Here is a 22,500-nt window from a genome sequence, read left to right on the forward strand (position 1 = left end):
AAAAAAATGGACTGCGGTATTTTTATCACGCATACCCCTGATTATTAATTAATAAAGAAACGTGCACAGATGATCGCAAATTTTCTTGGAGTTAATCAAGGAATTACTAAATGTTTGTTTAGTCCTTGAAACGGAAGATAATAGCTTATTCCGTCGTGCGATGATTAATAGATTTTCACGGACATGTGGAAGAGCAAACAAAGTAATCTTAAAATGGACAAAAGACAACCAAAATAAAGCGTGAAATCTTGCAAATGAAAGCAATCTTTAATAAAAGAGCTATTGTTGACTTCATTATTTGCGAAGTGTGGGTAGTTCCATAACACACACACCTTAGGCATTTCCATACCAAGTTGAGCTGCATCTTTGAAAACTGAACAAAAATGCAAGGGAGAAGGAATACTCAGACTAGAAAAGAGCTTACGACTACTTTGAAGCAAACAGGCATACTTAACTATCAAGAGTCAAAAAAACTGGGCTCTTCAGTGGACAAGTTTCAAAAAGAATTTGAACAGAAAGTGAAGGATTTGTCCATGCAGCAATCCCTTCTCAAGGCCTCGCAGCGAAAACGAGATTCTCGCCGAGGATCTCTGCCGTCCAGTCCGACGTTTGAGCTGTTGTGTGATGAGGAATCGAGAAGAGGCAATAGGCATGCCTTGAAGAATTCATTCTCTGATTCCTCTATATCCCGGTGCGCATTTAACCGAAACGCTGTTGTCAAAGAAAAAGGGATGAAACTAGACGCAAAAACTGGTGCTTCGCAATCGACGCGTCTCAAGCTTCCAAACATTTTAAACAAACAAGCGGGTAAAGAGAGAGATGCAAAGTTGATTGAGATACAAGAAATCCAGTTCTCAAGCTTTTCAGATAAGAACATTGATGATAAACCTGTACATTTGCGGCAAGCTAAGCCAAATCCTAAGCTGGGATCTCTAGATATGACGGGAAAACTCTCGAGCGGATGCTCAGCTTTGATAACAGCTTCTCCACCGACGATGAGAACAACCCGTAGAGGAAGTATTCAGGTTTCCCCATTAGCCATTGAAGAGTCAGCCACGAACAGTAGAAGTGTAATTCGGAGAGGTAGCTGCCCTAATTTGGGGTCTAAGTGGGAGATCACGAGGAAACATTTTCTCGGCTTAGAAGTAAAAAAGAATAGCTCGGACGATAAAGAGTCGACGTTTGCAAGACAAGTCCAAGAGATGAAGAAATGTCGATATTTGAGATTTCCGAACTCGATCATAGAAGATGAGGAGGAAGATACTGACATTGTCCTGACAAACAAATAATTGTTTTTTCTTTCCTGCTTGACGCCTCTGGGTTTCAACCAGTTTCTGTGTTCATTTAAGTGTGCAATTTTAATGAATTTGCATTTGTATTTAATTTTGAGAAAACGACGAAACCTTTGAGTTTATATGTTATATGTTATATGTTTCGACAAAAACTTCTTCCATCCTCAGTTAGTCAGAATACACAGCGATGGAAGCAGTGAATTTACAATAAATTGGTTTTTTGTATAGTTTCTTTAAATCCTCAAATAGGTTTAGACACACACACTACACGCAAATCGCCGAGCTAGTCTAAGCACGTAGTATAGGGACGCTGGATAACAACGCTAAAAACCAACTTCCGATACATTATTATATCTCTCAGATAGTGCGCTCTGTAATTGGCTAAATTAGCGGGCCGTATTCTACAGTACGGCCCGCTGTACAGCCCGATAAATTTAAAATTTCGACAAAACATCATCTAGCGAGTTTTGCATGTCATTTCTGTTGCATAAACCTGTACTGAAAACTGTTTGAATCTTGCAAGCAACTATTTCAAACTTAACAGCCAAGAAGATTTAGTTTTTGGGATTTTGGCACGGCATTCTTTGTGGCAGTTGAACCTTCCGCTTCACTTTGACTAGTTTCCTTGCCCGCGCACCGGTTAACCTCAGAGATATAAAAAATATCTTACTAATCTCGTTTTCTCGGTCCGTACTGTAAGTTACGGATCCTTGTTTTTTCCCGTTGATTTATGGCCCGCGCGCTTCGCGCTTGGGCCATAAACTCTCCTGATCTTGAAGGATTTTGAAAAAAATAAATAGATAAATAAAATTGATAAGTAGAAAATGCTAATGTGAAAAATAGTAACAACGGAATGAAGTATGCCGTGAAAGTGTGAGAATAAAAAAAATAGTTTAAGATTGACATAGTGTAATTGTTGATTCAAAGAGGGTTGTTCTCTCTGAATATGAATAGCCTCTTTTATCTTGAGTTGAAAACTGGTGGAGGCGTGATCTAAGAGAAGAAAACATTTGCGATTCGTTTAATTGATATTAATAATATCATTGTCAAATTAAACTGGGATGTCACAAAATTATTGTTGGTGTAATAACGTTCTTATCCAGGCAATATGTCATGCATGCGATATTTGAAGGCTGCTGCCTCGCCCTGGCGAAATTGTAGACAGGAAACAGGGATCGCGGTGCTTGATGGTTAGGTTGAAAGACCACACGCACCTCGTTACAACCAATGAGAGACGCCTGGGACGAGGCACCAAGGATGCATTTGATCAACACGTTCTCGCCCATGAATTCGCGATTATCCGGACCTGAATTGTTAATTTGCTTTGAATTCACTATTATCGTGAATTTTGGACTGTGTCCCAGGACTTGCGGTAGCAGAGAAAATAAAGAAATAAAAAAAAATCATATTCGTGAATTGGATTTGAACCGGGAGTTTCTATTCCATAAGAAACGCTTCTTTTGTATTGTTTAACGTTTTTTGTTGGCGAGTGATCATACAGCATTATCAAATAGTGTTTAATTAAAATATGGTCCCTGAGCGAATTCAAGGGCGAGAACGGGTTGATTTGATGGAAATCTTCATTCAGATTTTAACAGATGGATGTTTCCGGTTTGCTTCGTCCATGATCTGATTTTACCGTAAATTTTCTCAATTAAAGTCCTTCCTCGACAAATCTTTTGACTAGGAAAGCTATGCACGGTGTGATTCGTTGTCGGATTTTGTGTTCTATTGGACTTTCCGAATAGGGAGCAGCCTGAAATTCTGACACGACCTCATGCACGGCTTCAGGAAATTTACATTAAAGACTCGCCATTTCTTAATCATGTCTGTCCCCAGTACCTAATATCTAGAGCTTGAGTATGACCAAAAGAGGCAGCGTGGGGACAAAGAAGATAAAAAGTCAATTAACAAAACTCATAAACAAGATAACGTCTTTTTTGCTTCCATTAATTTTCATGAATGTTTGGAGCATCGATGTTTTAAACTGAACACATTGAATTTAGGTAAAAAACATCATTTCATGTGATCTGAATTCCCAGCGTCTAGTAAATAGTTATGCCCTTCCTTGCTGAAGAGTACCACTACCGGGAAGAAACATTTTAACGCCGTATCCCACAATCGCGCGCGGCCTTAGGTGTTGTTTCCAAACTTCCCGCAGTATTTCCATCGCCAAAAATTCAACAGATCATTCCGATCCGTGTCTCACACGTTTCCCGTTACTGAATGAACATTCAAGTAGAACCGACGAGATCTAACCTCGCCTCTGCCATGTTGAATTCGAAAATAACATTCAAGGCCGCACGCGGTTGTAGGATACGGCCTTAATTTTTTTTTCTCCAGTCCTCCGAATCACGTCACCAGATCAAGTGGTAATTATAAGTAAGAGTTACTGATCGGCGACCGAGGACATACGTAACATATTCCACTTTTAGTAAAATCCAACTAGTGGTCTATTATCAATGCTGCGTTCTGATTGGTTGAGCTACTAGTAGGCTATTTGTTATAGCCCACTAGGGCTATAACAACAACAATTAAAGTCTATAACAACAACAATTAAAGTCTAGCTTTAACTAGCGAAAGATGTTTTGTCTCGATATTTTTTTGACCAACTAGTTGGATTTTACTAAAACAATTATTCCTCTCGCCCTCATGGCCTCTGAGTCAATAGCCCATTCGGCCTTCGGCCTCATGGGCTATTGACTCAGAGCCCATTCGGGCTCGAGGAATAATTGTTAAATACCGCATGCAGTGGTACGCAAAGCCGGAAGGCAAAGCACGTGGGCAATATGGTCATTTTCCCTCGTATACACTTCAAGAAAATTCTCTAAGAGTTAGAAAACGGTCACAAATACGTTTTCCGAATCAAACTATTCTCTTGTTTCCCAAACGTTATTCCAAGTCATGATCCCTTGTTCCCTTAAACCGTTTCTGGCTCTGTTCCCTTATTCCTTAAAACCCCTTGGAGGTCCTCTTCTCTTTCTGTTTTCGGATTTCTTTAATTTTCATTGAGAAGTCAACTTACATAACAGCCATGTTTGTGCTAAAGTTTACCCGCTCACCATCTTCAAAATCCTTTACAAGTCAACATGCACCTTCCGGCACAATTTTTTTGAATAAATCAGTACAGAAATAAAACACATCAGAAAAAAATATACTTTCGAGTGACCTGTTTGCCAAACCGTCGTATAGCTTTTATTTTATTTTTTCTTTCCCGCTGGAGCACTTTAGGGGTCTTGGGCCTTTGCGACAGTAAAAAGCGTGCAAAAGTTTTCTGTCCTTGCAATTGCAATATTAGGACGAAGATCAAACATCCCGGGGTATCTTCTTATCTAGACATAAGCAGCTCAATTCACTGAGCTTTTCAGATGCGCTGCTTATTGTCATCAACTTTGCCACCGTAAAATGAACTTTCTTTAGGGTGTTATATTTAAATCAACTACACACAAAACGACTTTTTGACACTTCAGTTTTTGATAGATGATTGAGGTGAATTTACAGCGGAGTCGACTGAACACATACTAATTACGTGAAAACGTATTCATAAAACTATTCTATGTTAAAAGTGTTTTTTTAACTGCGCCGTTGCCCTAAGTTTTGTGAGGAAAGACTATTGTTTTATTAATTAATACGAGGAATTATTAGGCCATCCCCGTTTTTTCTCCGTTTAGCGTCGTCCGACCTACACACATTTTTGGCGTTTTCAAAAACTGAAAAAGAAACTGAAAAAAAAGGTAACGACGTTTTTAAACCATTTTTATGTCGCATAGGAGTTTTGGTGGTTGATCCTTTTTCCCACGCTGTCTTAATTTTGCAACAACATCCACCAACTTTTCCGCCATATTGATTTTGCGTTCACGTCTTGTTGTTTTCCTGGCTCCACAGCTATGATGCTGGGGTACCAGGCCTCCGATTCCGAGACTGCTTATGAATTTTTTGTTTTGTTTTTTTTTTCAATCCGACCGACCAAACCAACACCAGGAAACGTATTCGACGCTAAACGAAAAAAAACAAAAAAAAAAAAAGGGGGTGGCCAAACGAGAGAAAAAAAAAAAAGAAAGAAAAATGTGGCTCCGGCAGTTGCTAAGAAAAAAAGTACTTCGTTTTTGCTTTAAGTAAATCACACATAATTTGTCACCTAGAAATCTGCATTATATATTGCTAAAAGCATTCTCTATTGTAAAACTCAGGCCCTTAAGTAATGAAGCAAATGGTTTTTGAGCAAAGAGTTTCCATTTCGCTGTTAATACTGACAAGCTCACGAATAGGTAATCGCGGTAAATACCAAGTCTTAACCGTAAACCAAGTCTTAAGAGGTCTGAAAGGTATACGTAAGTAAGGGTTGAAATTTGCTTAAGCAGCGGCTTGAAAAATTTGTTAGGAAAATACTTCGGTTTGGAAGAAATCAAATATCAAATTACCTTGTAATCAACCACCAACATTCTCAACGACGCATCATATCCATTTTGCCGCCCCTTTTAAGCAAATTTTTAATCCACGAACCTTATTAGAACCATCAATGGTTACTACGCTTTCGGGGCAACCGGACATGTTTTGTCTGATCTGTCAGTGATCTCTTAAAAACGGCAAAAGGAAAATAAGACCAATGCTAATAAAGATACTTTCAGTTAGCACCGACAACAACCTTTATTTCAGTGTACCGATTTAAATTGGAATGTTATATATATACTGCGGGATAGAACTAACGAATTATGATACATTCACTTCAGTATATTAAAAACTACATGGAATAGTCGAAGGTAGGCCAGTAGAGACAACCAGCCTTTTTTAAGAACTCCTCACAAGCATAAACATGAAAACAGCGATATATTCCCTTAGCTTAATAAAACGAGACTCATAATTTTGTATCATTGTCGCCATGGATGGTAGTGTCTTTTACAGATGTGTCATATCTTACAACCGAGCTATACGCATGTCCTCGAGAAGGGTCTCGATTTATTCCAGTGAACAAGGCCAGAAAACTTCGTCGATATGACCGCATCCTCCATGCGTATAATAACGGATTTAATGCTGAATTACTGTAAAGAATTGGGATGGAGAACCGGTAACAAGCAATGAACCATGTTTCTTTGATGCAACTCTTGCAATATCTCGCAACGATGGTAAAAGACCAGAACGGAAGGAGGGATAAAACGAAGAAAAAGACGATGAGTGTTGCTGTTTTCATGAGCTGGGTTTGTAATTTTGTCGATTCTTTGGGTATTTTCGCCTTGCGCGAGTCATGTTTTCTTTGCAGACGTTTGGTTTTGTGTTGCATAAGCCAGTAAGACGAACAGTAGGTAAGGCAAACAGTTAGCAGAGGTACAACGAAAGTGATGTAAAGAAATATCATATCATAAAGATCCCGCTCAACCAACAATTCCAAGCAGCTCGAAATAACTGCCAAGACCCAGCACAAAACGCACCCAAGCACCGTCTTTTGAATTGTTATCGAAAAACGATAAACGTACGGAAAGGCAACGGCTATGAAACGTTCAACGGCAAACATGGTCATGATGAAAACGCTGGCGCGCACTGTTACTTGCGATATGATCTTTGCTTGGAGCATGACTTGGCGGTTGGTGAGTCCTTCGATGATGTGAGATATCCCAACATCGACAGCGGTGACCAAGCCAGTTAGAAGATCTGTGATGCCCAACGCGGCGACGAGGACGGCTGTAGCGTTTCGAAAGGTCTTTAACGGGTCTCTGTACAGCGTAAACAAAAGCAAGCCATTGGAGATCGATATCAGAACGGCAAATAAAAGCAATAATGCCCCGTTGATGACAAAAATACGAGAGGTGAATTCGTGATTCATACTGGAATTCATATCTCTAGCTAAATAAATGGCCACGGCTTGCTCTAGTGTGACGGATGATCTTTTGTACGTCAGTCAGGGTGTCAATTGGCGGACTTTCCAAGGGGAGGTAAAAGTCGTTAACATATATAAATGTCATCGATTCTGTTAAAAGCAATTATTTATCTCCTGCTAATCAGCTGTTATAGTATAGTTCTTTGAATTTAGCTCCTCATTATAGACTCTTTATTTTATATGAATAAGATCGATATATTCGGTTTTCCGTTCTTTACCTAAAACACCGGCTTTTGAGTTCTCTCCAATTTCTTTTCTTGTTTTAGACCTTTGTACATTTCTGAATAAAATTTAAAAGCTCGCGTTTGACGTCATTAGCGGAAACATGGTGTAATATTTGAAAACAGAGAAAGTGCGATCTGTGAACCAGAAATGAGCCCAAGAAAACATTGGAACAGTTTACTTATTCATTTATGCGACAAATGAGTTCTTTTTCTGTAAATAACTGCCAAATACAAGCAAAGAGGCTAAGTACTTTATTGTTGCAAATTTCCGCTGGAGTATTATTGGAAGCAGTCCATTCTGTCAAACCTACTTCGATTTTCAGTTTAGAATGGAAGGGGCAGTTAAAACGTTTCCCGTTTCGAAAAGTGATTGTGATCCGGCAACCTCTCAATTCGCTGGAACAGGAAGAGCTTGAACTAATTGGGGACTGAAACTCCAGATGTTTTCATTCTGAATGAGTAAAATCGGTAGACAGACAGTTTCTGAAGACATCTGGAAATTCAAAAAATTTTCAGCAAGATGGCTCGGCGGCATTCTTTTTTCACACAAAAATACACTTAGTTTCGATTAATGCAAAAATCTGTCTTGCATTAAAGTTATGGTTTTTTCTATTCAAAGCGAAAATGAGTGGGAGGTATAATGAAGAAAGAACTTCTTTGTGCCAAAATATATTCAGTACTGATGATTTTTCAGTCAGTATATTCTTCACAGATTCCATTATGGCAACGTTACTGGTTTGTAAAAAGAACTGAATGACGTGTTTTTGTGTGACCACTATCATAGACTAAATGGACTCAGACGATTAATGTAACCTTTAAATTTGAAAACTAATGGGAAAGAAAACTAATTGAAAGAAACGTAAATGGCCTACACAGCAGGCGTCTTTTGAGTAAGGCCTAGTGCATATTTCGCACTATCGTCTAATTTAATTCAGACGAATTTAATTCCGTCGACATTAATTGAACCGTGGGTTTCCGTGTCGAAATTAATGGGTCGAATTTATTTTTCAGCCGGAATGCAATATACCTGGTCAGAGGTATAATTAATAATGTGCGAAAATAATATATGCATATGATTCGACGCGGCGCTGGTGCGGCGGATAAACTGATGACGCTTTAAAGATTTTTTATCCGTCTATAAAGCGTCTAGGACGAATTTAATTTAACAGACGAATTGAACTCGTTTTAGACGTCGCTTCATCGTAGAATTTATTTTAAAGTAGGACCTGGAATTAAATTAGTCTGAAATGAATTCGACGGTAGCGCGACGTATAAACTAGGCCTAACGCTCGTTGAATGGCCGCGATATTGGAAGGGCAGCAAGAGAATGTGCTATGGATTATGGGACTAGTGGACGACAGTTCAAGCCATTTTTTAGCTAGCCCCAGCGCTCTTTCAGTTCCTTCGTCCAAATACTTCTCCTTTGCAGGCTAATTCGTAAGTTTAGTATATGTTTGTAAGTATACGCAAATTGTAGTAACGTCTGACGTAAATTGGAATGAGGTATTTTAATGATGTTAATGTGGTAACTGACAAGTTAGGATCAAATCAATATTTAAGATTCATTGCACTATTAATAAAATGAATGTTTGTACAGTTATGCCACATATTCTATCGCAATATCCTGATATCCTGACATGCAGGCAATAGAGTATCGAATACACATCCAAAACCGTATCCTTCAGTACTAGACTTCAATGCAAGGGTTAATCGAAATTTATGATTCTACTATTACACAATTTTACCATATTTAGGCAAGAGAAAAATATCAGACGATAATACAAAATAGTGTTCCGGTTTGAAGGACGGAACGGGAGCCGGATTTTCAACAAACTAGATTGTTTTTAACTTGTCATCGCTTGCCACTTGTCATTTCGTTTATCCAGTTAAATGTAAAGGACATTTGAATGGTTTCCTCTGTGTTGTTTTCGTTTAATCTCGTACCCAGATCTCCCATTGCCATTGATCTCACTTTATCAGAATAAGACAGAGTGAGATCTGGGTACGAGATTGATTTCGTCATTCGCACGCGCCTTATTATGCAATTGATACAATTCTCAGTCAATGCTGCAGGAAGAAGCCAAAATAATAGAAAATAGCGTAATAGCCTATTCGGGACTCGGAAAATACTATGCAACTCCAGCAGCCCATGACTAGGAGCGAACAACAACCCTATATTCCTGCCAAGGCGTAATCAGACCGATTTATTTTTAAATGAATGAAAGGGTAGTTTCTAAAGAAACTGTGGTGCTGCGTCGGTGGGGAAGTAGTATACAAAAATTTGGTTTTATCAACGGAGTTGATAATGTAAATTGGCCACCGTACAGAGATTCTAAAAGCTGACGTTTCGAGCGTTAGCCCTATTTTTACATTGAGTGACCCCTAAATGAGGCTCCCGCAGGGGCCGATGACTAATCACAAGAAACTAACTTGACGTCATGGCTTCACCGAACCGGAACTGCCTTTGTTTTCGGAAAAGGTAGTCTAAAACTTGATCGGTCTGTAAAAATGCCGTGATATAGTTTTAGAATGGGAGTTGTTTGCTCCTAGGCACAGGCTCCTGGCAACTCGCAAAATGTCTGCGCGTATTATATGTTACACTATTCAATAAGGTATATTTATTCACAATATTCGATTTTCGCTCATAGTAAACTGCAAAGGGGCGTGACCAACCAAGTTCTTCTTTCTTTTCTTCGTTGAGGATTCCGCAGTAGCTTGGCAACGGTTTTTAGCCCAGTTGATTCCTTTCCCTTTCATAGTGTGCAGGTCATACATCATTTTTCCTCGCAATCGTCCGAGCGAGCCTTCAACGTTGCTTTTCGATTGAAGGTGGAAAGGACCACTTTGAATTCTTCGAATTTTGTAATATTTGCAAACGTTTTTTATATGCCGAGAAAAGTCCAGGCCTTGGTCACTCCGGCTGAAGACGCCGATCGGGTGTTCTAACCCGTTCATGGATCTTTTTTAGTTCCTTGCGATTTCTTCGGCTTGACTTGGTTGAGAGTGGTATGAGCCAGAAACAACGTAACTTTAGCTCGAATGGCTCCTTGTTTAAAGGGGCTGTGTCAGGCAGTTGCAGTTTATTTGGTCTAGCTTTACGATTTACTCGTCCCTACCAGCTATGCAAACCGTTAACGTTAACCGAGAAATTACTCTTAAAACAACACCAATCAAAGCTCGTGACCAAAATAAACGTCTGTTGAGCATCATAATTTAAGTTACAAACGACACAGTTTACCTTGAAAAACTGTTAGGCTGAACGGTTAAATAAAACCCACTATATAATTGTAATCTACTTGAATCCCTTCAATTTTAGCCATCCCTGCACGCCTTTTTCTGTATTTGCTATTTTCAGTGTTCAAACCTTCCTTCAATTCATCATATCATATCATATCATATATCTTTCTTTACCTTCGGATTTTAGAGTAGCTTGGTGTAGCTAATATCTCCGAGCATTTACCCTCCCAACCATGATACACCACAGAAGACAGACCACAACACCGGGAACTACATGCCCTACTCTTTGCGACAAGTGTGTGGGTTCTTTTACGTCCCACAGGATTATGAATATTGAAGGATTGTGAGACAGGGCCTACGGTTTATGGTCCTTATCCGAGAAGACTAGAGAGTCTAACCATTTGCAGATGTAATTACAAACGCAGCACTTTCTCCTTAGTTATTTAAAGACCCTGAGTGTTGGTCCGACCGGAATTGAACTCACGACCTCCCGCGTGACAGCCCGGTGCTCAACCAACTGAGCCACCGGTGCGCGGTAATATGGCGAAATTCTTTAATTAGTTATTTTTACGTTTCGCTTGATGTTCCCAGATCCAATACATCGGATCTGGTGTTGCGACTCGGCAATCAGGCTTCCGTTATCTGACTGATTGCCTGAGACGAAATCGGCGTTAAAATCGGTAATCAACCAAAAATTGTCACTTTTAAACAGAAAGCTGAAAATGCCAGTTGAAAGTTAAGAACAAATAGCGTCATTGTCAACCAGTGTGCAGCCATAGTTATAATAGAGGGTGCGGCAAAACAGGAATTTTATCGCCGTTAAATACGACCTCCACGTTTTTCGATTCTATCTACTCATTTGCCAGTCTCATATTAGAAGACGAACAAATAACTAATCTTGGGGGCAATTCGCCCTATGGTCAGAGTTTTTCTCTGTCCTTGTGTGGGCCCATTTTCATTAGTAGGGCTAACGCTCACATGGTTCATATGGGGTAGAAAAATAGCATTTCACATTACACTCTAATCAGTTAAATCGTCCTATGGTTTCATCGACTAATGTGAATTCAAGAGAACCCATTCCGATAGTGTTGTCCGAGGTAAGTTAAAAAAAAAAAGACGGGCAATGGACCAACAAATTGGATAAGTCTAGCACTGGGTAAGGCTCCTTCCTCCCACCATATTGAAAACTTCAATAGAAAACCATCGCTCGTGCCATTTCCCCGCGATGGTTGATTTCTCGTGAATTTTGGCCGGATTTAGCCGGTCGACTTGTTCGTCTGCATGGACGGACAAATCGTCTTCGAAAAATCGCTTTCCTAGACGGAGAAAATCGTCTAAAAATTTGTTCGTCCCGTTTTCAAATCAGACGATTTGTTCGTCCTCTACTGTTAAAACGGTCATTGCCAAGTTTAAAGAGCTTCCCATAATAAAAAAGAAATTATAGAAAGAACGAACGAATGAAGGATCACAATTATGATGATCTCATCATTTGTATATTTCCGCAGTTCGTACGAAACCTTTGAAATTCTATAGGAAGTTAACACGACTATTTTCTCGAAATGTACAGGAACAGCTTTCGTAAACAGCCTAAGTTAATTACTTAAGAGCCTCACTTTGTCAGTTTAAAAGCTACTTGGTATATATAAAATTAATATTACCCTCCTTTACAACTCTCTCTTTCCTTTAAGCTATTTAGAGACTTAAGAGCTACTAAGTCCTGATTGAGCGATTATCTCAGTAAAATATCTAGTTACGTCATTTGAATCTCATTAGGCCGTCCCCCTTTTTTCCTCTGTTAACCCGTCTTCCGACTGACCGATAGAAAAAAAAGTTTATGAGGAAGGTAATGACTAGTTAAAACAATTTTAAACTTATGATCGGTAGTATAAACATTGGTTTTGCCCGTTTTTCAGTTTCAACTTCAACCCCAGAGTAAACTTAACATCATCCCACACGAAAGGCTTTCTGTCCGCGTGGGAGGATCGACAATGTGTTAACACTAACTCAGTCTCTAATTGATTCTGCCTCTGCCACTCTACAATTTCTGCAGCTTGAAACTGGTTATTTTTTAGATACTCCTTTTTTCACTCGGACTACCGACACAAAATAAGGAAACGCATTAGACGGTACAAAACGGAGAAATATAAAGAGAAAAGGGGACGGCTTAAGACGTAATTATAGATTCGAGTATACTTACAAATATTTCAAAATGTTGCAGCTATTTTTGCAAAATGCATCAATCGCTATTACAAAACGCGAAACAAAATGTGTCGTTATTGGAAAATGCCGCACAACAATACGTCACTTCTTGCAGTTTCTTTAGTTAAAACGCGCGAAGGCGCAAGTTCTCTTCGAGTGTCAAAACCAAATCTTCACACTAATACTTAACTGTACAAAAGTTTAATGCTAATAATCTCTCAGAGATTGAGGTTAATCCTTATACGGAAGCCAAATTATTTACAAATTCTTTAAAAGAAAATTAAAAATTATATTTACAGTGTTAAAGACCACCGAGTGTAAGCATATCTCATGGTCACCCGACCAAAAAGAAGTAATATTTCAAACCCCCCTGGACACGTCCGGCCGTGCAATCGCTTTGCCTTGGCATGAAACTGATTGCAAAACTTGAAATAGAGTCCCTGCAGTACGATTTAAACCTTCTAAAATTGTATTTCAGAATCATTCGATATTTGAAACTCTTTTTACATCTCACGGTCTTTTGGGAAAACTGGGGGCAGAGGCAAATTTTTAAGAACTGTATTAATCTTAATCCAGTCCTCTACCAGCTCTGATTTCGGTCTTCTTAGTTGATTTGAAAATCGTCTTTGGCTTAAAACATACTTTTCCTGGTTTCAAAATTTATCAATTGACTAAGTTTATTGGCTGGAAAACTGATTTGTAAACTAATTAATGAATCTGAGATATATTGCACAGCCACAAGGGAGAGATGCCCGCGTGACCACGATACCGTTTAAGTTACTTATCCCCGTTTGCGATTCCTGTGTTGATGGTTTCTGATATGGGGAAAAAAATTACCTCATGCAAGCGTCCAATCGCAAAACTATTCAGTGAGGAGCAGTTTCCATTTCTTTGGTGCGGGTTTTACCACTTTCTTGGCCTGTTTTCCCTAGATTTAGAACCACTGCTTTAGCGTAGTGCTAAAAAGACAACGTGACATTGTACTTGTTGTGGAATTTTCTTCTGCCAATTTCCTGTTAATGATGTTACAACTGAGACGGTCTAAGCTCCTTAATTGTTAGAGAGTATGACGTGCAAATATTCGTCAAAGGCGTGTTTTTGGTCATTTGCATATACAAGAGTGCCTTTAAAGTTGCAGCGAGATATACAGCTATTCTTATCTAAAATTTCCTCTTCCATCAAACGTCTCATGCCAAAAAGGTGGTTTTTTAATTCGTAGGATTTGAAGATAGTCAAATTCTTGAGTAGGCTCCCTTGAAGTCAATTTCAACACGAGTCGAAGTGATTCTTCTGATGAGTCAAGAATGAAGTTTTGCATCCTCGCTGACACGAAATCTGAAACACTCGGTACGGTTAATGTTTCGTGCACGGACTCTATCCAAAACTTTAAGTTATGAACTTGAAAATGCAGCTGTATGTACTTGGCAACAATTGCTTGCCAGTCGCAGTTTAACATCGAGTACAAACTCTGCAACGCAAACTTCATCTTTGATAAAACACGTGGCAGTCTTCCTTGCAGAAGTGTGAGTGATTTCAGTTTGTCCGAGTGTTTAATGATCAAATCTAAACTTCGTTTGTAGTCACGATAAGAGCCGTGAACTTCAGTCTCTAAGTCTACCTTACTTAGTGTAGAACACATGTCATCGACGACAATCCGCTCTTCTGTTGGCTTGCTCGGTTCTGAGTTTTTGCATTGCATTTCTGCATGAGGTCGGGTTGCGATGTGCAGTAGGAACTTAAATAATTCAATCTGACTGTCTAGGAAATTGATGAAGTTAGTTCGCATTAACAAAGTTTCACTAATTTCCAAAATCTCAAACCAAATATGAAGCAACTCATCAGTCTTAATGTCGAGAGGACATTCATCTGTGAACTCGGAACATTTTTCCACCTTCTTTAGGTAATCACGGTAAACTTTAACGACCTCATCAAATGTCCTGAAGAGGTCGCCGTTGTCGGGTTTATACTTTCGACATTCATCTCGCCCACCTTTCTCTAATAGAGACAATATTTCATCGTCACTGAGTCCAAGGGACAAGGGACTAGGGTTTTTTCCAAAAAAAAAATTGAAGATAAGAAAGTATTCCGCTTCCAGTGTCGGATATTGAAGGGTTCCACCATAGCTCTTTATGACGTCGACGACTTTGCACCATGGACCGTAGCCCTCACAAGAGTCTCCTCCAATGAACTTTGCCAAATACATGGGCGTAACACCATGACTGTTCGGGCAATTTACATTTATACCTCTTACCCTCTTACTGGAAAGTAAGTTTGCAATGAATTGCCACATGCCCCGGCTAGCGGCCACGTGATACAGCGTTAGATCTGGACGACTTTCATTGCAACCAACGTCAAAAGTTTCGTTTTGCAGACCATGGTGCAAAATTTCTAATGCTGTCAGTGATGCCAGTTCCACTTCAAGAGATGTCAGTATACTCACTCTTTCAAAATTTAGATAAGGTCTGTATTTCACAGCATACAGTACGGAGAGCCACAATGGAGTAAATCCGTTCTCCGATTCTAGAGAATGGTTTGCTCCCCAGGAGATGAATTTCCGAATTGCGACAACATTTGCTCCCTGAGCCGCTCTGTGAAAGGCGTTAAAACCCTCTCTATCGAAACATGTATCGATGACCTTAGTTCCACTAGGGTGTGATTTAATCGCTCTGGTCAATGGACCATCTCCAGTTCGCACTGTTTCCTTGATTCCTTGGCTATTACTTCGTTCTTCATATGTGTCGAGTAAATAGTCGAAAATTGCATTTTCGGTCTTCAAATACCTCTCCCAGCTGTCTGCTCCCATTAAAAACGGATAAACGTAATGCGTGTAATGTAGTTTATGATAGGAAGCCATGTGTAGCGCTGACATTTTAAAAGGATCTTCACAGGTTATTTCCACGTTTACGTTATGTTTCACGAGAACCTTGGACATGTGCCGACCACCGGTACGTAGGTACACCAGCAATGGAGTTAATCCTGACTTATCATCATAACAGTTAACATTCACACCCGCTTTCAGTATAGTATTAGCTGTATGAACCCTTTGACGCGCAACGGTATATACCAAAACAGAGCAATTTAACCTCGTGAACACGGATGTAAACGCTTTCGTAATTGCTCTTTGAAAAGACTTTGGAATTAATGTTTGCTTATCTAAAGACCAAATTGCCTCCTTTACGGTTTCGCTATGAGTGATATCGTAAGCAAAAACCAATGGAGTTAAAGATATTACCAAAGACAGACCACTACCTGTATCAGTTCCCATGAAAATGGACGATGCATTGGTTTTTTCTTCTAATTTTTGGAAAACAGTTTCATTTCTTTCATCTTCTATCCCTAGAAATGATAGCGATCCATTATTTGTGGTAGCAGACGTTTTTATAAGCTCTACCAATGTGTTCATCCAGGGATATTGAACAATTATCTTGTTCATGGTATCCATTTGATTTGTAGTTTTCTCAATCCAATCTTTTGGGTTGTTTGCATACAAATCAGCAAAGTACCCAAGACCAGTAACATTCGCGTCTTTCACAGCATAATGCAACGCTGACATGCCATCGTTATCAGTAGCAAGGTGATTACATCCAAGTTTAAATAAAGGACGGATAGCGCCTTTCGCAAAACACACCGCTGCACTATGAAGAGGCGTGGACCCATTTAGGCTTCTGGCATCGATATCTGCTCCTTCTTCCACTAAAAGAAACATGATTTCTGACTTACCGTGACACGATGCTATATGAAGAGGGGTCGATCCATTACAGTCGCCCATATTGAGGTCAGCTCCGTACTTTACAAGAAGCTCCGCAACACTCTGATAACCATACTTTCCAGCTAAATGTAAAGGAGTAAACCCACAAGGACAACCGTCTTCTTGTGGTGTTTCAGGAACAAGAGTTTGATGGTGCAGCAGGGGTGACGACATTTCAAAGTTACATTGAATGGAGGCGCTGGCCCTACATTCCAACAAGGCTTTCAAGGAGTTATATTTATTTAAATACACAGCCTCATGTTGAGGGTTCCTGCCTGCAGAATTCTTGCAGTTAATAGCATTTTGGTCTTCCCTTAACAATACTTCGATTACAGACAGATGTTCTCGCCTCACTGCCGCATGAAGCGCGGTTTCACGGGAATGAAGATGAGAATTATCGTGCACGCATATTTTGGTTGCATTCAATTCCTCGTCGTTCACAGTTACAGGCAAAAGGCGAGGAGTATCTTGGATACAAGTGTCCTTTACGCCTTCTTTTAAAAGATACTCCACAACAAGTGTGTACCCGTTGGAAGCGGAATGATGCAATGAAATGCCGTCTGGAATACCACCAGCGTTCCTGAGCATCAAAACGGCGTCGAGTTGGCCATTTTCTGCTGCCAGCTGGATTGCAGTATTGTTGGAACCAGACGTTTTAGATATGCTGATTTTCTGTTGGAGAAGAAATTTGACAACATCGAGGTTGCCTTCTTGAGCGGCCGTATGCAGTAAGGAATAGCCACACTTCCTCCTTTTACATTCCTTGACTGGATCTACAGAGTGGGACGCAATTTCAGCATCAAGGTATGCAGTCGTGTGGTGAAGGTTAGCTCCTCTATTAAACAAAACCAACAAGTTACCAACTTGTCCGGCGGTGGCAGCTATGAAGGATGGCGTACGTTTATTGTTATCTAAACAGTCAATGTTGAAGAAGTGTTGCAACAAGAGCTTTGTGACATTGGTATTACGCGAACTGGCACTGAGGTGAAGTGCCGTTGTTTGGCTCCAATTTTCAGTGGAGTTAATGTTTCCTGAAGGCAGTGAAAGAAATTGCTTCACCAGAACATTATCCAAACCTCCTTCTACGACATGACTTGCAAGATGAAACGCTTCATAGGGATTTAACATTCTTCCTGCTGCCATTTTGAGGTAATATTTTGCCAGGCGGTTGTGACCATTTTGTTTCTTAACATAGCAGACCTTTCCTTTGTTGGCCTCACTGGTAAGCCATTCAGATAAAGAAGCATGATGAATTCGAAGGTCTCCCTCTGACCCATGCCACAAGAAGATGGATACCTGGTCAAGTTTTGGCATCAAGTCGTACTCCAGATCTAAGGTTGGATTCTCCAGACCGAACAGAGAGTGCATTTCGTTAATGGTAAGTGGAGTATACGCTGCAACCAAGACTTCGAAAATTTCTCTCAGTGATCGAAACGATTCGAAAGATGAAAACTTTCTTTCAAAGTACAATTGATATGTGCTCTCAAGTGTCTTGGGAATTGTTTCCCAATCGATCTTTTCCGCTGAAGTAAGCCACAAGTCGAGCATGACCTTAACATACAGAAAGTTACCGTGACCCTTTTTAGTGAGGTTGGAAACAAGGACCTGAGTCGGTGCGTCATTATCACGGATAGAAAAGAAAGTTTTAAACCTTTCCACCACGGACTCCTTCAGCGGAAACAATTTAAGGGTAAGATATGTATCAATATCTTCACGATTTTCCTTACTGTCGGATCGCAGCTCTAGTCTATGAAAGCCTTCTAGACCTGTCACAATGGACTTCACGTTTCGAGAGCTAACAATAAGTTTCAACCACCTTGGAAGTCGACGGGCCTTAGATTTGAGAATATTGACAACATCTGCCTTGTCACTGAAACATTCATCCAGAGCATCTACCACAATATACCACGCAGCTTTCGGTTGCGGTCGAAACTCTTTTAAAGGTCTAACGACTGCGTGCTCAAAGCACCACTCGGCGTCTTCAGAACACTCATGTTTAAGTACTCTACGGACGAACGAATCGGTCAAAATTCTTTGACGGTATTCGCCGAACTTCCAAGCAATCATGTTTGCAAGGTTCCGAACAAACGTGACTCCATCCTGAGTTTTCTTGTGGAAGTGCATGCAAAAATGATGTGCAAGTATTCTACTATGAACAACTGGGCTGGATGTTTTGGAGCAGAGTAAGTGACTTAAGAAAGCCGATTTACCCGAACCCGGATTTCCAGTTATTAAAACGCCTCGTTTATCGGTTCCCTCTAAAAGACTTTCCATTTCTTGGTAAAGCCACTGACGTCCAGTGAACTCCGCTCTGGATGAATTGATGAAATCTGTGAAGTCGAAGAACTTCAGCTTCCATGGATCATCATACATCGGCATGGTACAGCCTTTGAAACGACCAAAACACAAGTTCAATTAGTTTTAACCAATAAACCTGATGGAAACGCACATTTAGGCTAACAATTTAAGTTTAAATTAAGTTGCTTTTTCCCTTAATAAAACTGGCTCCGCTTCCGTGACAGAAACCTTTCTGCAATATATTGGCCCTCATGCAAAATGAGATTCTACCATTTTCACATTTAGATATTTTGCTTTAAAAGTATAAAAGTGGCACATTTATAGAGCGCCCTCATCACTAACGTCTCAAAGGCGCTTTACAAGGATCAATTTAGGTGCCACTTGCAATCGAAACTGCTTTTGAAACAGTAACTTCTCACGTTAGGAGCCCATTACCTGAAGCCTCCATACGTATTATACCCTTGAGTCAACTCTGTCCCATATCTTTTTATTTTTTAGAACTGCTATATCTTTTCATCATTTTGAAATACCTTCGTGTCTCGGGTATGCTGCACGTTATGTAACGGTGTTACCAGTGGCCGACCATAGGTGTGAAAACACCTGTGAAAACCCCTGAGAGTTGCTTCTAAAAATAAAAAGATACGGGACAGGGTTGACTCACTAAGTTTAATAGAAGATGGCTCCTGCCACGTCCGTGACGACGCTATTAAAAGTTGTTGTTTGTTATTGCTAACGTGACAATAATTTGATATCAAGTAAGATATACTTTCACAGTTGCAAACATGGAAAGGTAACAAGCCGAGAACAATTTGGGTTAATTTAGGAACTGGTCCTTCCTAGAACAACCTAATAACCAAATGAAACATAGTTGTAAGCAGTGTCAATAGAGCCTCAACTAACTGGAGGCAGGTGACTAAAGGACGAGGAATGTTCAGGGCAAATTTAATTTCCAGTTTTACAAGGCAAAATAATACATAAGCCTGCGCCATGATAAAGAAAGCTGCTGGCTTAAAGTCAGTGTGGACTAAAATTTGAAAGAGAATATCGTTATCTGATTCAACCACGGCAAATCGCGAAAAAGATAAAATCTTCCAATCTTTTAGGGGCCCTCGGGAGTGTTTATAATGAGGCTGAGCCAATCTGTTAAATAATAGAAATAGCTGGACTTGATGATTTCCTTAATCGGCGGAGTAAGAGTGTACTGAAGTTGACCAAAGAAACACGCAAACTCAACCCCCCTACCCCCTCCTCCCCCCACGCAATCTTCTTTCACTATTCACTACTTGAAGAGCTGGAAGATGCCATTTACTTAACTATAAAAAAGCAACAAACAGTATTCACTACTTGCACAAATCCCATAATACACCCCCCAAAAATCTGCATAGGCATTGTTTTCGACTTCTCTTGGGACATTTTCATGTCCCAGGAGAAATTGCAAACGATGGTTATGCAAAAGTTTTGGGGGGTAATAGAGGTGTATTATGGGATTGTGCAAGTAGTGAATATGGTTTTTTTCACTTACCGTCCTTAAGTGAAGAGTCATCTAAAACGAGATAACAGCGGAAGAACAGCAATAACATCAACCATGAAACACCTTTCACGTTTCCTGACAGGTTCCAAAATACATCTGCAAGCACGAGAATCGTTGAATTTAACAAATTGTAACCTGTATGCCTTAAAGGATTCGGATTCCTTCCTTCCAATGCTTTCTTAATTATTTCTTGTTCGTGTTTGAGTTCAGTTTGCAGTTCTTTAGTTCTTTCAGATTCTTCGGACAAATTTGCAAGTTCGGCATTAATACTCTGTAGATCTTTTTGAATTATTTCTTTGAAGTCCGCCAGCACTTTTGCCTCCATGCTGTGCAGGTCCGAAACACTTTTGAGTTTAACAATTTCCTTGAGGGCCTTCTGAGCATCAGGTTCGTGAGCTAAGTTTGGATCCGTCAAAAGATTTTCAATTGCCTGAAAAGCCACTTGCTTGTCAGCATCGCTCAATTCTAATGAGGTCGCGTGTGCCCATTTTTTATTACGGATCTCTCGGACATCCTTGACCAAGTGCGGTGGAACGGCGAAGTGTGTGCACCAGAATATAAGGTTCAACATAGTAGTAATGTCCATGTCTTCCGCGCTCGTCACGGCATGCCCTCCCAAATCAGGAAGGTAGAGTTTAGCTATCTCCCACGGGCCCAAGGCAAGATCAAGCCACTTGCTGGAATCACTTTGCTTCCAATTTGGTTTATTTTTGTCATGATAAGCTTGAAGAGTTTTGGCCCAGTCGCATTTCACCATGTCGTGATACTGGTTTGGTCTTCTTTTCGCGACAAAGCCACAGGTGCAAGGTGCAACAACATGTGCCAAGCTTGTAGTGACATTCTTATAAAAAGTCTCTGTTTCTCTTTTGATGAATGATTTGAGACCATGACGAAGTTCTGTTGTTAAGGCATGACCAAGAGCAATCCAATTTCTGTACTCAGGCTTAGCCAGTTGTGCAAGGGTTCCTGCCGAAGAGCTGGAGGATGCCATTTACTTAACTACAAAAAAGCAACAAACAGTATTCACTTTTTGCTTGCGACGACATTTCTATTGTAACCTAATGACCTCCGCCCAGTTTGTTTAAGTTATGGTTTTGGCTTTTCGTTTAAATTACTTTACTGCGTTTCTACTTGTTTTGTTAATTGTTTGCTTCGTTTTCAAACAATATTCAAACCCTGACAATGCTCACCCCAAATAATCATATTTTTAAGAAACGGTCCAGATAAGAACGATAGCAACAACGGCAACGAACATGTTGGAATTCAATTGGTATGCAAAAAGGTGATAACTTTTCTATTGTCTGTACTTACTTCTGATTGGCCTAAACAGCAAAAGTTAACAAAACTTCATAAAAGCAGTACTATATTCATCCTTACTTTCCAACCATCTTCCATCTGGTCTCAGTTTAAATGAATTCCACAGAAATCGTATGTGGGGAACATGTAAAATTGTAAACGTTTCTTGGCTTTTGCTTTCAACTCTTGTGATTGGTCAAAATCTTTTAACACAAAAAAACACCCTTTCAAAGTGGGCTGTAAATGAATTTTATTGCGTTAACGTCTTTCCTCTAGGTTTATGCATTCTCTAAGTAAAAATGATAACATTCCTATGTGAGGAAAGCCCCGTTGCCGCATAACAAAGGAAATTGCTATCCACCTTACACGGATCATTACTAAACCGAATAAATTTGGCTACCAAATCAGTATTTCAGTATTTCGTACTGGCTCGTGACTACATCGTTGGATTTCCAGTTCTTCATTCTAAATATAAATTGGTATTTCTGGTAGCCTGTGAATCTTCTTCGGATGATCCGTTGTAGTGCTGTTCCTGAATGATAAAACGCCGGGGAGCCCCGCGGCTAACAAATCACCTCTCTGATTGCTCTGTTTCCAGCACGGTTGTCGTGATGGTGCAGTGGTTAGCACACCTGACATGTAATCCAGGGAACGCGGGTTCGATTCCCACTCACGGCATATGTGTTTTTCATTCAAAATGGATCAGTCAGTATTTCGTACTGGCTCGTGACTACATATATTTATATATATATTGCACATTTGTATATAATCAAACTTTTGACCTCGAGTGGCCTGGGGTGAAT

General features: G+C 40.0%; 3 protein-coding genes and 1 non-coding gene across 4 annotated transcripts in view; 2 read left to right on the forward strand and 2 right to left on the reverse strand.

Moving 5' to 3' along the window:
• LOC138038149 (uncharacterized) overlaps nucleotides 1-2,193 on the forward strand; it is a 2,628-nt gene extending 435 nt beyond the window's left edge. Inside the window, exon 1 of the mRNA XM_068883973.1 lies at nucleotides 1-2,193. This exon is cut by the window's left edge and continues 435 nt beyond it. Coding sequence (XP_068740074.1) covers nucleotides 384-1,289 — 906 coding nt within the window. The 5' untranslated portion in view covers nucleotides 1-383 and the 3' untranslated portion in view covers nucleotides 1,290-2,193.
• Nucleotides 2,194-5,987: 3,794 nt separating this feature from the next.
• On the reverse strand, nucleotides 5,988-8,925 carry LOC138029070 (adenosine receptor A1-like). The gene has a single exon (XM_068876758.1). It carries the CDS (start codon nucleotides 7,120-7,122, stop codon nucleotides 6,148-6,150), a length of 975 nt encoding a protein of 324 aa, XP_068732859.1. The 5' UTR covers nucleotides 7,123-8,925; the 3' UTR covers nucleotides 5,988-6,147.
• Nucleotides 8,926-13,011: 4,086 nt separating this feature from the next.
• LOC138028930 (uncharacterized) overlaps nucleotides 13,012-22,500 on the reverse strand; it is a 20,309-nt gene continuing 10,820 nt past the window's right edge. Inside the window, exons 2-3 of the mRNA XM_068876581.1 lie at nucleotides 20,393-21,400; nucleotides 13,012-18,959 (exon numbers count right to left, since the gene is read on the reverse strand). Of these exons, the coding sequence (XP_068732682.1) occupies nucleotides 13,981-18,959; nucleotides 20,393-21,392 (5,979 nt within the window). The 5' untranslated portion in view covers nucleotides 21,393-21,400 and the 3' untranslated portion in view covers nucleotides 13,012-13,980. The remainder of the gene's footprint in view (nucleotides 18,960-20,392; nucleotides 21,401-22,500) is intronic.
• On the forward strand, nucleotides 22,303-22,375 carry Trnat-ugu (transfer RNA threonine (anticodon UGU)). Its single transcript has one exon. It is a non-coding gene; the product is annotated as a tRNA-Thr (tRNA).

This window comes from Montipora capricornis, chromosome 2 (genome assembly GCF_036669925.1).
Source record: "Montipora capricornis isolate CH-2021 chromosome 2, ASM3666992v2, whole genome shotgun sequence".
Taxonomy (NCBI): Eukaryota; Metazoa; Cnidaria; class Anthozoa; order Scleractinia; family Acroporidae; genus Montipora; species Montipora capricornis.